The 13,794-nt window shown below is 38.8% G+C and overlaps 1 protein-coding gene across 2 annotated transcripts in view; it reads left to right on the forward strand.

Moving 5' to 3' along the window:
* LAMA4 (laminin subunit alpha 4) overlaps nt 1–13,794 on the forward strand; it is a 152,367-nt gene that overhangs the window by 130,312 nt on the left and 8,261 nt on the right. For both annotated transcript variants that reach the window (XM_007452592.1, XM_007452593.1), the window contains 6 exons: nt 1,828–1,981; nt 7,334–7,521; nt 8,805–8,994; nt 9,734–9,889; nt 11,272–11,431; nt 13,400–13,530. In XM_007452592.1, the coding sequence (XP_007452654.1) occupies nt 1,828–1,981; nt 7,334–7,521; nt 8,805–8,994; nt 9,734–9,889; nt 11,272–11,431; nt 13,400–13,530 (979 nt within the window). The remainder of the gene's footprint in view (nt 1–1,827; nt 1,982–7,333; nt 7,522–8,804; nt 8,995–9,733; nt 9,890–11,271; nt 11,432–13,399; nt 13,531–13,794) is intronic.

The following is a 13,794-nucleotide window of genomic DNA, read 5'->3' on the forward strand; positions in this document are numbered from 1 at the left end:
TTTTATTATTCATAAATCTGCATGATTGATAAAGAAGATCAAGTCGATAATGAAAATATTTATGGTGTTAAAACTTAGAACTATGGAATATCAGAGGCTTTAGAGGGTAGTAATTTAAAGCTTGCATGTGCTTGAGAAACTGACACACACGGGTTTGTGTGTAGGTGTTTTGCCTTTTAATTTCTGTATGACATTGGCTAAGTAAGCCTTCATTTCTTCACCTGCAAAATGCAGATAATAACAGGGCCTGCCTGGTAGACTTGTTATGAGGATTAAATGAGATAATGTGCATAAAGCACCTAGCATACAGCAAACTATAACTATTAAATGCGATTATTTCTGTACTTATTATCAATGGTATAGTACAGAGCAACATACCCAAATCATCCTTAAAGGTCTCAGAAAGTCTTTTTTAATTTAATGCATGACTTCATTTTTTTCATCATTTTTCTTTAATTGAAATTTAGTTGATGTACAGTATTGTGTTAATTTCAGGTATACTACATAGTGATTTGACATTTGCATATGTTATGAAATGCTCACCAAGATAAATCTGCTAACCATCTGTCCCCATACCATTATTACAGTATTATCGACTGTATCCCTTTTGCTGTTTGTTACACACCAGGGGCTTATTTACGTTGTAAGAGGGGCTTGGACCTCTTAACCCTCTTCACCGGTTTTGCACCCCCACCTCCCCTTTGGCAGCCACCCATTTGCTGCCTGTACTTATGGCTCTGTTTCTGTTTTGTTGTCTGTTTTGTTTCTTAGATTCCACATGTAAGTGAAGTCATGTAGTATCTGTCTTTCTCCATCTGACTTATTTCACTTAACATAATACCCTCTAGATCCATCCATGTCACACATGGCAAGATTTCATTTTTTGTGGCTGAATAATATTCCATATACATATATATACCACATCTTTATCCATTCATCTATCAGTAGACACTTAGGTTGCTTCCATATTGTGGCTATTGTAAATAATGCTGCAATGAACATAGGGGTACATATATCTTTTCAAATTAGTGTTTTTGTTTTCTTCTGTAAATACCAAGCAATGGAATTGCTGGATCATATGGCAGTTCTATTTTTAATGTTTTGGGGAACCTCCATACTACTTTGCATAGTGGCTGCACCAATTTATATTGAGGGTTAGCACATCCTCACTAATACTTGTTATATCTTGTCTTTTTTATGACAGGCATTCTGACAGGTGTGAGGTGATATCTCTTTATAGTTTTGATTTGCATTTCCCCGATGATTAGTGTTGCTGAGCATCTTTTCACATGTCTGTTGGCCATCTGTATGTCTTCTTTGGAGAAATGTCTACTTAGGTCCTCTGCCCCCTTTTTTAATCAAGTTGTTTGTTTTTTTTACATTGAATTGTATGAGTTCTTTGTGTATTTTGTATATTAACCCTTTATCAGATATATTGTTTGCAAATATCTTCTCCCATTCTGTAGGCTCCATTTTTGTTTTGTACTTAACAAAGACAGTGAGGGCCCCCTGAGTACAAAAACATGCAAGGAAGGAATTTAATACAGATTAAGTAACACAGATGAGGTCCCCATCACCCAGAGCATGGTGAGGGAAAACATGTTCATCTGTCAGAATTTGCTGGTGCCAGGTACAAAGTTATTGGTTAATTGGTTAAATGATCATTTCAAGGGTTCTCATTAAGGTAGTGGTTGGTGGATAAAGGCCCATCATGTACGTGTGCACACACACACATTTTAATTGCTAAAGTTCTTTGACTGCCATAGTTTCATCATGTAATTCTAAACAACATTTTTAAGGTTTTTCTCTCCTCTATTACAAACACAGGTTGGATAGAGATGTGGAGGTCGAAGATTTCCAGCGGTATTCTGAAAAGGTCCATACTTCTCTTTATGAGTGTCCCATTGAGTCTTCACCATTGTTTCTCCTTCACAAAAAAGGAAAAAATTCCTCAAAGCCTGAAACAAGTCAGAATAAAAAGGTAAAAGATAATGCCATGCCAACTTCTTGATTGCCCTTGTATTCCACACACACAGTTCTAGAGACTGATGCTTTATAGAATTTACTCTTGTTTGCAACTGTGTACATATGAAAGATACAATTCTTGTAGCATCTGATATTGCAGTTTACCAGATTTGTTGTATCACTTCTTGTTCCCAGAAAAACAGTTTGAATAAGCTTTTACTCATACTTCCAACTACTTTTCATTACAATGGTTAAAATTACTCTGTACTTTATAATATATATTATTTATTGTGCTAATTCTGTAGTATCATTTGCTTTCGCATAACAAACTCTGGTTTCTGTCACAGTCATGGAAATTATTAGTTTCTGATCTTACCCTGTTTTCCCCTCCTTTCTTGACCTTCATTTTAACCACTCACACAGTTGACCTGTGGCATCAACTAGGGCAGCTCTTTCATCAAATTCTTGAGTCCTAAATTGCGTTCACTGATAACTATTCTTTCTCGTTCATTTACTCCTAGCATGTACATTATTTGCCTTCATTACAAGTGAAAGTCTAATTCCTTCTCATTCTTTCAACCTAACCCTCCCTACTCCTTCCTGGTCCGATGTTAACAATGCACTCAAGTACCAGTGCTCCCATCCTGGTCCAAGCCATCATCATCTCCCATATGAATTACTGTAATAGCCTCCCAAGAAGACTCCCTGCTTTTACCTTGTTGCCCAATAGTATATTCTCAGCACAACAACCAGATCCTTTTAAACATGCCCTATCATGTTACTCCTCTGCTCAAAGTGGCCCCCCACTTCACTCAGAGTAAATGCTCAAGTTCCTACAATGCCATAAGAGGCCCTATATTTTCCAGGCTTCTTTCCCTCACTCACTCTTCTCCGCCCATTGATCTCCTGGCTATTTCTAAAACAGGCCGTGTTCACTCCTGCCTAAGATCCTCACTTGAGCTTTCCTCTTGCCTGGACCACTCTTCCCCCAGATATCTGCATGGACAACTCCTTCACCTTCTAGGACTGCCCAACTGTCATCTGCTCAGTGAGCCCTACCTTAACCCCTCTTTTATTTTGTTTTTTTTAAATTGAAGTATAGTTGCTGTATAATATAAGTTACAGGTATAAATATAGTGACTCACAATTTTTAAAGGTTATACTCCATGTATAGTTGTTATAAAATATTGGCTAGGGGCTTCCCTGGTGGCGCAGGGGTTGAGAGTCCGCCTGCCAATGCAGGGGACATGGGTTCGTGCCCCGGTCCGGGAAGATCCCACATGCCGTGGAGCAGCTGGGCCTGTGAGCCATGGCTGCTGAGCCTGCGTGTCCAGAGCCTTTGCTCCGCAACGGGAGAGGTCACAACAGTGAGAGGCCCGTGTACCACAAAAAAAATAAAAATAAAAAAAATAAATTAAATATTGGCTATATTCCCCATGTTGTATAATATATCCATGTAGCCTATTTTATACCTAATAGTTTGTACCTCTTATTTCCCTACCCCTATATTGTCCCTCTGCCTTTTCCTCCCCCTACTGGTAACCACTAGTTTGTTCTCTCTGAGTCTGCTTCTTTTTTTGTTATATTCACTAGTTTGTTGTATTTTTTAGATTCCACATATAAGTGACATCATACAGTATTGTCTTTCTCTGACTTATTTCACTTCACATAATCCCTCCAAGTCCATCCATGTTGCTGCAAATGGCAAAATTTTGTTCTTTTTTATGGCTGATTAGTATTCCATTGTGCATATATATACCACATCTTTTTATCTGTTCATCTGTTGATGGCCATTTAGGTTGCTTCCATATCTTGGCAATTATAAACAATGCTGCTGTGAACATTGGGGTGCGTGTATCTTGTCAAATCAGAGTTTTTGTTTTTTCAGATATATGTCCAGTAGTGGAATTGCTGGGTCATATGGTAGTTCTATTTTTAGTTTTTTGAGATACCTCCATACTATTTTCCACAGTAGCTGCACCAATTTACATCCCCACCAACAGTGTAAGAGGGTTCCTTTTTCTCCACATCCTCACCAATTTGTGTTCTTTTTGATGATAGTGATTCTGACAGGTGTGAGGTGATATCTCACTGTGGTTTTGATTTGCATTTCCCTGATGATTAGTGATGTTAAGCATCTTTTCATGTGCCTGTTGGCTTTTGGCATTTCCTCTTTGGAAAGTTGTCTATTCAGGTCTTCTTCCTATTTTTTTTTTTTTTTTCCTTGCGTTATGCGGGCCTCTCACTGTTGTGGCCTCTCCCATTTGCGGAGCACAGGCTCCGGACGCGCAGGCTCAGTGGCCATGGCTCACGGGCCCAGCCGCTCCGCGGCATGTGGGATCTTCCCGAAACGGGGCACGAACCCGCGTCTCCTGCATCGGCAGGCGGACTCTCAAGCACTGCGCCACCAGGGAAGCCCCCTATTTTTTAATTGGGTTGTTTGTTTTTTCAATGTTGATGTATCTTAGCCCTTATTTTATACCCCAGCCCACCTCCTTCCTTCTACCACTACTACTGATCTTTTATCTTTTCCTAGCTGTTCTTTTTTCCATAGCACCTATCACATTTTAATTTATTATAGACTTTATTTATTATGGTTATTATGAGAGAGGCCTAATAGTTCATAAATGGAAAATGCACAAATAATATACACTTTATAGAAAAAGGCAGAAAGCTGTCCTGCAGAGAAAAGGAGAATGAAGGCAAACACTGAGAAAAACAAAGCTGAGATACCAGAAACATCCAGAAAAGGAGTGCCTTAATTCTTCCTAGCTTTCCAATTCCTGATTCTTGCCTGTGGTAGGACCCCCACTACACTTTCTTTTCTTGGATTGTGGAAGATACTCCTATATCCTTATAACACATTTCCCTCTTTGTCTTAAGTAGCTCAACCAGTTTGGCTATAATCTGAAACAAAAGAATCTTGCTAAATTGAAATTGGTACCACCAGTTGGAATGCAACTAATAGACCTTCAGAGAAAGAAATTACACTGGTAAAGTCAAGTCTAGCGGGGTTTAGTGGGAATCCACACACACGTACCCATTTTGGGATAGTAAACTGAGTCTCTGTGTTATATGGTAGCAAAGCAATTGATTAAATTATAACTTTTCTTTTTTTATTGTTATTCAGAGTATACATCCACAGAGGATTTAGGGTATTTGGTTGCCATATATAAATTTTATTAGTTTTTGCAGCAGACAAGAGACAGGTCCTAGTCCATGTATTCCCACGGTGAAGCAGAGAAAGGCAAGGCTGGTCAATTGAGACTCGTGATCCAACAAGCCCTGCTTTGCTGAGCCCCTGTCGTCTAAGTTACTGTCACTCTCCTCTCACAGCTAAGTGGATACACTGGTTGAGAAAAAGTGAGATCCTCTCCACTGGAATGGAGAGAATGAAGAATGGCCAGAGTTGGGAAAAGTCCCCGACCCCCACCAATCTCTCACCCGCACCCTCCATGCCACGTGCACACCATTTCCAGCTTTGTTCCTTAATGAGACAAAGGTGATCAATCTCCCATTATAAGGCTTGTTACTCCACTGGGGTTGGAATACAGTGTGGAGTCAGGGGAAATTTCCCAAGATACATTAGAGGAAAAGAGTCTCCCCGAAGCCCCACTCCAGCCTGTTCTGCCCACCCGTAGCTTGAAGCTATGGCCGTTATTTATAAGTGAGAGCCTGGGCCAACCAAAAACACATTGGTGACTGGATGTACTTCCTCCGTCCAAGAGAGAAGCCTTGCTTCTGTAGCAGTGAATCAGGTTCTGAGTCCTGACAACTATATGAGGAATGGAAGAAGGGATGGTAGAATCAGGTGGGCTTTTCTTTAGGACAGGTGAGAGTCTCTGAGCACCACTTCACTTTCTCCAATCTAACCACCACTGAGAGAGTTTCCAGTATCAGGACCCAACTTTAAGAGCCTCTGCCCTGAGAGCAGGGCACTGGCACAGCTGGTCTGCCCTTTAATTCATTCATCTGCCCTCTGCCCACCATACCTGTATTTTGAGGGTAATTCTGGGATTTGCCTGGAACACTGATCTTTTTTGGAGGTCTTATCTTTTGCCCATATGAGATTAAGAATTTTATTGTCAGTCTGTTCCAATCTGTATTATTATCTTCTGGAAATTCCACACTGCTTTGTTCAACTAGTAGAAAGCCTCATAGACTTCCAGGACTATTGTGGATTTATTTTTATGTGTATAGTTCTTCTGACATTTCAGTGGGAATTAGGGAGGAGGAAAACTAAATGTGTGCATTCATTCAACAATCTGAACCAGAAATTGTCTTTTCTCCTCTAATCCTGTGTCTCATCCTGACTCTTGCTGTGTTCTCCAGTTCTCCCTAGTGCCAAACATTTCCTCTCTCTCCACCCTTGCTTTGTTGCAGGATTTCTTCCCAAGTGGGTCAGATCAGGCCACTCCCTGCTTTTAAAACCTGAGTGTCTCCTCATCACCTAAAACACAAGACCCCATTCTTTACCAAGTCATCTAAGGTCCTTTCTGTCCAGCAACAACCTGTCTTCCAATTTGTTGTTTAAAAGCCTATTCTTCCAAATCAATTTTCAGTCCTTAAGAAACAGGAAGCATGTCTCACTCACCTTTCTATTCCCCACCACACACTGCCCATGGAAGGCACGCAGAAACGTTGATTTCTTTCCCCTTCACTCCTACCTATTAGGTACTCAGTAAACATTTGCTTGAATAAATGAGTAGATGAATGCTCAGATTTACTTGCATGTACTTTTGCTTCAGAAATTGACTAAATGACCATTAAATATTAGTCTATAGTTTCACAATTCTAAATTTTAAAATCAGTAGTGCAATTTTAAGAGCACAAGATAGTTTTTAAAAATTGTTTTATATCCTGTCACATAGGTTTGCTACATATCACCAAAAATATTCTTAAATATTTTGAAGATGTTACTAAGTTGTTAACTTGTTATACAGGATGTGTAAATAATAATATGTGTATTCAAGTGATATTGTTGCATATGATATGAGGATTTTATTGATTTGTCTCAGGATTATGTTATTGTCAGCTTTTTCATTTTTCATCATTGATTAAGATGTGCATTTAATTTAAATCACAGAGCACTTGTCTCTATAGCTTCACTATCACAGACTAGAATTTTGGATTTGTTAACATACTCTGTTGTTGTTGTTTATTGTTACTGCTGCAGCTACTGCTGGCATTTGCTTATGGTGGTAGAGGAAGGAAGAGAGAGGCCTAATATTTTATGAGTGGAAAATGCACAAATAATATACCCTTGAATTATTTATCATCATTATTAATGATAAGAGAATCAAAAATGAATTTTTGCTACTAGTATGTCAGTTTTGTCCCTTAAATGATTCATTGCCTATTCTTATAGGGAGAGAAAAGCAAAGATGCTCCTTCATGGGATCCTGTTGGCCTGAAATTCCTAGAGAGGAATGTTCCAAGAGACTCTCACTGCCACCTTTCCAATAGCCCTAGAGCAATAGAGCACGCCTATCAGTACGGAGGGACAGCCAACAGCCGCCAAGAGTTTGAACACTTAAAAGGAGATTTTGGTGAAAAGTAAAGTAACATACTATCCTTTCAGAAACTTGATGCCATGGCTGGGCTGCATCCTTATTTGCCATATGTCATCCTTTTCCTATAATTTTTCTGTGCCAAATTATTCTTATTCATTTATCATCAAAACAAATACTAAATAGTACATGATTCATACTGTCCAACAAATAACATTCTCTGTGACTTTCTTCCCAAAAGTAAGGTGCATAAAACAGCATTCTCCTAGGAGTTTGCTGTACTTTATCAAAAAGAAAAGACAATCAAAGAAAGGAAGATGGGGTAAATTTTAAATGACTCATCATTTAACCTTGCTATCACCTTCCTTCCCCCATACAAATTGCTTTCAGATTGTATATGGAAATGCATCTGAACTGCTGGAAGGTTAATAAGGAAAGACACTGAAAATACAAACGTGCTTGTATCTCTGTTGGCCCTCAAGCTATCTCTAAAGTTCATCACTCTTCCTGGTATTTCACAAATCTCCAGGTTATTTAGTATTATTGAAGATTTCTTTGTAAACTGTTAGCACCCAAATATTCTTATATAGGTCTTATAGCTCTTTCAAACATTCATACAAGCAGTGAATTCAATAAGAAACTCCTAATGCCTTCTAATTTCCTGTTTTCCTAATGGGCAGAATCAGTATTTTGTATTCTTCAGGAAAAATTTAGAGTTAATCAGACTGGAAATTAGCCTCATGAATGTATCTTACCTATGGTCTAGAGCTAAATTTCTAGAAATTTTTATTTAATTTCTGCACATTCTGGTAGCTGTTTTTAGCATGTGATATCCATCAATTAATTTTTACAGGGAGAAAACTGAATCTGTATTTTAGACAGTACACAAATCATATTGTTTCTATGCAAAATTATATATGCATATTAATTACTATTTTGTCCACATGAAGCTTCTTTAACATAAAGATATTTACTAAACTAATTGCAACCATACTTTAAAAGGAAGACATGAGATTATCCTTTACTGAAACAACACTTTCTTAAATGTGGGATGTATCCCTGTTGTGTGAGGAAATGGGGAAGGATTTACATTTTTGAACTAGCGGTGCTTACCCGATACTCACTAATAATACTAAGAATGTTAGTATTCTAATTTAATCTTTAATCCAATAGTATTCTAATCTTCTAATAATACTAATAATTAGAAGAATGTTGCTTGGGATTAGATCGAATGGCTTTATTCTTCCTTACACTCTGTTGCCTTGGGAAGTTAGAGATCACCCTCAGTCTCCTATGACAGGTGGTAAGCTTTTCCTTCTCATTTACCAGATCTCAGTTTTCCATTCGTCTGAAAACACGTTCCTCCCATGGGATGATTTTCTATGTCTCGGATCAAGAAGAGAATGACTTCATGGCTCTCTTCTTAGCCCACGGCCGCTTGGTTTTCATGTTTAATGTTGGCCACAAGAAACTGAAGATTAGAAGCCAAGAGAAATACAATGATGGTTTGTGGCATGATGTAAGTTGAAGGCAGAGAATATTATTATCAGCAAATGTCCACCACTGTCAAGTGGACTGACACTAATACCCACCAGGGGTTTTTCTAGAAACATCCATTTAAAAATTCTGTTGCTATATGTTCAATTTCAAAACCTTCATTAATTCATTATAAAAATCTTGAAGCATATTATTTTAAAAGAAATACAGTCTGAGTATAATTTTTTTGACAGATCAGTTTTTTTTTAGTGCAGTTATTTTAAACAAAAGATCAATGGCCAACATAAACCGAAGTTTGGTTTTTAAGGATATTTCACTCGACTGGGATTTTTTCCACTGCCTATAATGTTCTAAATTTTCAATGATTGCTGAGTGTCTCATAGACTAAGCTATGGAAGGTACAAAGTGAAGAGTAAGTCTGTTAGGACGACAGGATACAACAGGTAGAATAACCTAAATATCAAAGCAATTCAGTGTGTATATACTGGAAAGAGTAAGCAATGTCAGCTGCATTACAATTAATTATAATTAAATTTACAAGAGAGAGCATGTGGGCTGGCCAGCTGGGCAGAGTCTCATAGAGAACTCTGCTAAACATAAGCTGTATTCGGAAATTAAGCCTGTAACTTTAAATCAAGCGTTAAAGGAAGAGACTCCTAACCTTCAGAGAAAGGACCACTTTTTTAAAACTTCTGTGGCATTGCAGTAGCAAAGTTGGGAGAGGCAACACAGCCTTCTCTATTGTCCTTCTCTCCATCCAGGTGATATTTATTCGGGAAAAGAGCAGCGGCCGACTGATAATTGATGGTCTTCGAGTCTTAGAAGAAAGTCTTCCCCCTACTGGAGCTACCTGGAAAATCAAGGGTCCTATTTATCTGGGAGGTGTGGCTCCTGGAAAGGCTGTGAAAAATGTCCAGGTAAGCCAGGCGTGACCAGGTAGAGCCTTCGACCTTTAGAGCTGGAATATCATTTACTCTAGCCCTCATTTTATGATTAGGAAACTGGCAAAAGTAAAACTGTAGTTTGGCTGGAGATGGGGTACATAAGTGGGTATTGTCCTGAGGTTGTCTGGCCACCCTGTGACATTACAAAGCCCAGAGTGATCTTTTGATTCTAGGGTAGAGGTGAGATGAAAAATGTTTCAGACATATAAACTGTCATAAAAAGTTATGTCTCAAGGAGATGCTTATTTGTTCAGCAAGTAACTATACTTTTAATCTTAAAAAAATACCCAAGAAAGAATTCCCTGGCATTCCAGTGGTTAGGACTCAGTGCTTTCACTGCCACGGCCTGGGTTCAATCCCTGGTTGGGGGATCCTACAAGCCATGCGGCACAGCCAAAAAAAAAAAAAAAAAACCCAAAAAAGAAAGCAAGTCATTCCATTATATCAATACATTATTGGATGAAAAAAACCTTTCAGGCCCTTATGTAAACCATGATCTCATTTTCGTTTCTTACACACACACACACATACACACAATTTGTAAATGTGCAAGGAAATATGGTTACCCCTGGGGAAATGTGAGGATATAGTAGAAAACAACAACAACATTATTTTTGTAATTTAAAAGTTTAAAATATTGGACCTTTAAAAATTATCTAGCAATAAAGGAATGCATCAAAGGACTAAGTTTTTTTAACATAAACATAGATTTGACTTTAACACAAAGAATTAATATACTTCTAAGATCCATTAATATATGTGGATAAAGCAAAAAAGGGGGAAAATGTTCATGTTTAATTAGATTTTAGGTAAGTACCCCCAATTCCATGATAACTTCTGTAAAAGAAAGATTTCCAAAGCAGTGTGAAATCAGCTATCTCAAGTGGCCCATGTTTCATGTTCTGTAGTATGATAAATGCTCAATCACAAAACAATGAAGCAAGCTTTCTGCTGTTTATTTAACCATGGTAGATTTAATAGTGAAGAACTTTGCTAGCCCTCATCAGCATTAGGTGATCTAGGGCACAGCTGTTCTTCTTGAAGAGAAACAAACGAGGATATTTCTAATGTTCAATTTGAAAACCACAGCTGCAATTTACCTTGTCTTGAAAAACGTAAAAATTTTCCTTACCTTAATTACGGTAGGCTGTCATTATCAAATACAAAATTCCAGCTTCAAAGAGCTAGTTATAAAGCAACTACCTGGGAAACTATTGATCATTCAGATAGCTAAGATAAATAAGGCAAGAAATTACTTGGTTTCTCTCTGGACTCAAATCCCTTCATTTTGTTTCCCTTTGGTACATCTGTGAGTGTTGAGAAAATGGATTTTAAGAAATGTGTTCTTCTCTCAGATAAACTCAGTCTACAGCTTCAGTGGCTGCCTCAGCAATCTCCAGCTCAATGGGGCCTCCATCACCTCTGCTTCTCAGACATTTAGCGTGACTCCTTGTTTTGAAGGCCCAATGGAAACAGGAACATACTTTTCAACAGAAGGAGGATACGTGGTTCTAGGTAACAATGACTTATGTTAAAACATGAATCATGAAATACTTCTTTCCTAGAGGTGGCTAACAGGGATATTGGGCCCAAAGATAAAAACCAGAAAATCTAACTCACTTAGCCCTAGAAAATGGCCTCTTCCCATAAGGACCACCTTTCTCCTCTCCTACCCTCCAAACTACACACGTGGACCGTGCCCATCCCTGTTTGCTTTCCCCAGCCAGTGCTTCTCCACAGCTGCCAAACCTCTGGAGGTAGACCATCTTGGCCCCTTTAGAATTTCCTATGCTGCACCACAGTCTAACCTGTGTTGGCTCTTAGCCACCTCAGTCTCTAGGTCTTTCTCTGCTCCCTCTAAGCATCACCCATTGTTCCTACTAAGGAAAGGTCCACTTCTTCCCCTTGCCAGCAACTCTAGCAGACAACACTATCCTAAAAACATTTCTGGATTTTTATTCTCCTCAACTCTTACTCTCTCACTCATTCAACAAAGTTTTTATTGTGTGCCTCTGGTATGACAGTCCCTGTGCCAGGTGATGGAACATAATAGTTCTAAAAATAAATAAATAAAATCCTGGGACTTCCCTGGCGGTCCAGTGGTTAAGACTTCGCCTTCCAATGCAGGGAGTGTGGGTTCGATCCCTGATCAGGGAGCTAAGATCCCACATGCCTTGCAGCCAAAAAACCAAAACATAAAACAGAAGCAATATTGTAACAAATTCAATAAAGACTTTTAAAAAAATAATAAAAGTAGCATCAATAATTCCAAAACATAAATAAATAAAATCCTAAACAGACTGCACACAATCACCATCCAATCCATTCCACCAACATTCTATAGAGCAACCATTAGGTGTGAGGAAGGTACCAGGACAGGTGCTGGGAAAGAAGATAGGAGAAGGGTATAAAACCACATGTTCCCTGCCCTCAACATCCCCTGAATAAAGACATTACAGTGCAGCCAAGTATTCCTCCTTAAACTGCCCGCATGTCCAAGAGAAATAACCAGAGGTAATATATCCTCTCTTTGTCTAGCTCATGATTTTACTTTCCTTCCTCCTCCTTTATCCCTACTAAAACACCTACAGGCACATTTCTCAACCCTTCATTGAATTTCGGCGATAAGAACTCAAAAGACTTGGAGAGCCTGAAAAGCATAGCAACCTGCACAATTTATGTTCTCAATAAACATTAATCAATAGCAGGAAAAATTAAAAAGTTATGTATGAGGAGACACTTCAAGTGAACATTATTAAGATGCCCAGGTTTGCAGTGAGTCTCTTGGAGTGAACACAGCTAGTCTTAAGAAGAATTCATTTTCTTGCATCACTGCAATAACAGCTCCTAACTGCTTTTTCTGCTCTCACTTTGTTTTTCCTCCCAAATGCTCTGCAGCACTGGCACCAGTTACTTTTTTAAGAATTATTTTAAATACAGATCTGATCAAGTCAGCTCCCTTGCTCAATGACTGCAAAGTCAAGTCTGCCTTCCATACTGGAGCACTAGAGCCCTTCCCAGTGTGGCTCCCACCAGCCTTCCCCATTCACCTTGCCTCCATCTACCCTTGCAGGGGACAGTCCAGCCACACTGGCATCCACAGTGCTCTCCAAATGTTCCAGCCTCTGTACTTGTGTTCAGACGACTCACTCTTCCCAGTTTGTTCTTTCCTCCTTCTCACTTTTGAAATATTAAATGGTCCTGCTAGTTGGAATCAATTTCTCCTCACCTTTGCTCACATAGCCATGCTGTGTTTTCAGCAAGCTGTTTCCTCCCCAGGCCCCAGAGCAGGAGTGGTGTGCTAGTTATCTCAGACCCCCACGGAGCTTTCCACAGTGTGTTTGACATGGAAAACAACACATTCTGCTTACCTATTGAAAAATGCATCAAACTTTCAAAAACAAGTACAAAAACCTGCAATCAAACCATGGTTACAAAATTTAGGTTGCTGTTCTTGAGAACTAATAGTATTTCTCTCCATAGATGAGTCTTTCAATATTGGATTGAAGTTTGAGATTTCATTTGAAGTCCGTCCCAGAAGCAGTTCTGGAACCCTTGTTCATGGCCACAGTGTCAATGGGGAGTACCTAAATGTTCACATGAAAAATGGGCAGGTAATGTGTTAAAAATTGTCTTAACAGTCTGTCTCCTCTGATCTTGGATTCTGGATCTGAAGCAGATTTATTTCACAGAATTATTTCATCAATCTTTCCTAACTGGGGGAAAGAACAAACAACAGGGAAGGTATAACATAAAATTAAAACGCAGGCAATATTTGGATTCAGATTCATATGTTGGGAATTGATTTGATTAGAGCAAAGAGCCATGAAATTGTGGCAAAAATCAATAGTTAAAAGGTTTTAACAAAAGAATCGGAA

This window comes from Lipotes vexillifer, unplaced genomic scaffold, assembly GCF_000442215.2.
Source record: "Lipotes vexillifer unplaced genomic scaffold, Lipotes_vexillifer_v1.1 scaffold463, whole genome shotgun sequence".
In the NCBI taxonomy this organism is placed as follows: Eukaryota; Metazoa; Chordata; class Mammalia; order Artiodactyla; family Lipotidae; genus Lipotes; species Lipotes vexillifer.